At 43.2% G+C, this 2558-nt stretch overlaps 1 protein-coding gene across 6 annotated transcripts in view; it reads left to right on the top strand.

Annotated features, from left to right (window-relative positions):
• LOC101850995 (tetraspanin-18) overlaps positions 1–2558 on the top strand; it is a 129318-nt gene that overhangs the window by 92617 nt on the left and 34143 nt on the right. The window contains exon 1 of one of the 6 annotated variants that reach the window (XM_005109944.3): positions 542–1164. The exons of the other annotated variants lie outside the window; for them this stretch is intronic. Coding sequence (XP_005110001.1) covers positions 1117–1164 — 48 coding nt within the window. The 5' untranslated portion in view covers positions 542–1116. Of the gene's footprint in view, positions 1–541; positions 1165–2558 lie in introns of those variants that run through there. 6 annotated transcript variants of the gene reach the window in all.

Raw genomic sequence — 2558 nt, forward strand, 5'->3', positions numbered from 1 at the left:
TCTCTCTCTCCCCTTTTCTCTCCCTCCCCTTTCTCTCTCCCCACTCTCTCTCTCTATCCACAAATCCGAAAGCACTTTCACTAATGCCCCTCTCATCCTTCGACTGAAGTCATAGTTCATAGAACGGTTCTGGCTTCTCCCGAGTTGTCAGAGCTGTCGTGGTGAATTCACGACACACCACGGAGACTTCGTCCGCCTCCAGCCTTGAATAACATTAACTGGAGCCCAGATGGCGCCACCCCTGCCTCTGTGGACGTGAGCTGTTACTTACCCCAGTATTCCCAGAGCTGCCCGTCGTCTCATGACTTTGAGTATTGAACGTTTAACGCGAGAACACTGAGTCATCTGATCATTTTTATCTAGGTCTTTTTGAAAAAAGTCTACTCTCCTAGTGTCCCGGCAGTTGGCCAGATATTCAAACTGCCCCATGATCTTTGTGAAGTTAAGATGTAAAGCTTCAAACAAAAAAATACAAACACATTGGTTTGGGGGCAAGTTTTCGGTTTTCAATACGATTTACCATACATATTAGGGCGTTAAACTTCCAAATAAGGTTTTAACCTCACAAACAAAAATCAGATGTATACAAGAGGAAGAAGCTGTCTTTGCACGTGCTGTGACCCGTATCGCTAGCGAATGTCCAGTCTACTGTCCCCTCACGCCTGTTGCACGCGTGTGACGTCACGCTGTGAGCAGACGCGAAGTGTCTTGTGAACATATCGACCTGTTTTGGGCAGGACAAGCCAACGGTGTTTTCGCGCCTGTGAGACGAGGATCTTGATCTGGCTTCTGGCTGCTACTTCTAGCTAGGCTACTCTTGATTAGATCTGCACGACAGATAGATCGGAGCATTCTTATGTTTGTATTACCTGTACATTGCCTATCGATCTTGCTGCCTGTGACAAAAGAACATTAACAATGGAAGCATGGTAATGTGAAGACGAGGGTGTTCTGTTTGCTCGCTCCCTCTGAGAGAGCTTTCCAGTGAGTGCTTATTATTCGAGGCTAATGGTCATTTCGTTGAATGGTCAATTTCACCTGGTGCTTATTCTTCTTGGTGGATGATTTTATTTGATGGTCATTTCACAGTGCGTGTGTTAGAACGTCGTGTCTACCATGGGTCGGAAACTGTTCCCCTGTGACACACTGACGTGCAACACACAGGTGAGTTGTAGTTTTGTTGTTTTTTTTATGGGGTTTTTTTAAAAAGTTTTATTTTGGAGGGGGAGGTTGAAAGATAAATGTTTGTGTGTTCTTATTTCTTTTCAATGCCGAAAGAGTGGATGAGTAGAGTCACTTGTTCTGGTTATCTCTGGAATTGTAGGAGCTATTATCGTCACTATGTATTTTATAATTGTTGTTCTTCTTCTTTATCGTTTGATTTATTTCGGTTGTTTTCTGAGGGAAAGACTTGGGATTGCTAGGTAATTGTTTGTTTGTTGTTGTTGTTGTTTTCAAGCGGCCCGGGTGGCGGAAGATTTGATTCAGTTATTTTGTTGTTGTTGTTTTTGTTGCTGTCATTGTTGTTGTTGTTGTTGTTGTTGTTGCTGTTGTTTGTTACCGGGGCCGAGAACCCTTGTTCCGATTGACTGAACCTCTATCCTCAACCCCCTCCCCTCCCCCACACAAACACACACCTCAACCGCAATTCCTTCTTTGTGACGACACCATGTTCTGAATGGTTCGTTATAACGTTACAATGAATGGATTCCGAGCCCTCGGTGACACAGCCGAGTTTTGTGTCTCGGTGACGTAGCCGTTTTGCAGGTCATGTAAATTCGTTATAGTAAACAAGCTCTCATACTCACACTGTGCCTGAACAACATTGGAGGAACTGCTGCCTTTTTCTTTCCCCATCCTTACTATCGTCATTTTCCCCTACTTATTTTTTTATGTTTGTCACTCTCTTGTGAACTGCTATTTCCGGGGTACCTTGATAGTCGAAGCAGACGTTGTGCTGTTGAAGCTAGAGAGGTGAGCAGAGTAAGCCTGATTCTCCGTTTGGACTTCTCTGTTGACATCCGCCCCTTGGCGCTCATATGACCTTATGCAGCTGCGAGCACCGTAAAACCTTACTAAAACTAAATACTAAAATAAGCGGTTTCCTGAATGTGCCTTCTTGAAACTTCTTCTTGTTTTTCGACTAATGTTCTAACTCTGTTTGTGGGTATTCTGACGTGCTATCTGAAACTGAAAGGACAAAACGGAAAAAATGTTGAGCTCTAAATGTTGATCTCTTGTTGTGGCTACTGTCGTTTTGTATGGGTTGTCTCACAAAATCAATTTTTGGCGTTGTTGAAGGAGTGTTCTCAATTACAATATTATGTTTGAGACCCCTGTTGAAGTACATGTGTAAGAAGACACATACAGGCCTTTATGTAGGGAGAAAGAAACACGGAATGAACTCTAAATAATGAGTGTTTTCCCAGTTTAGTCAATGACTTGTTCCTTCCTTCTAATGTCTCCATAGTAACGTGCTTTTTGTTTTCAGTGACTTTTAAATTGTGAATCTCTCTCTCTCTGTCTGTCTCTCTCTCTCTCTCTCTCTCTCTCTCTCT

The sequence above is a fragment of the Aplysia californica genome, unplaced genomic scaffold, assembly GCF_000002075.1.
Source record: "Aplysia californica isolate F4 #8 unplaced genomic scaffold, AplCal3.0 scaffold00833, whole genome shotgun sequence".
In the NCBI taxonomy this organism is placed as follows: domain Eukaryota; kingdom Metazoa; phylum Mollusca; class Gastropoda; order Aplysiida; family Aplysiidae; genus Aplysia; species Aplysia californica.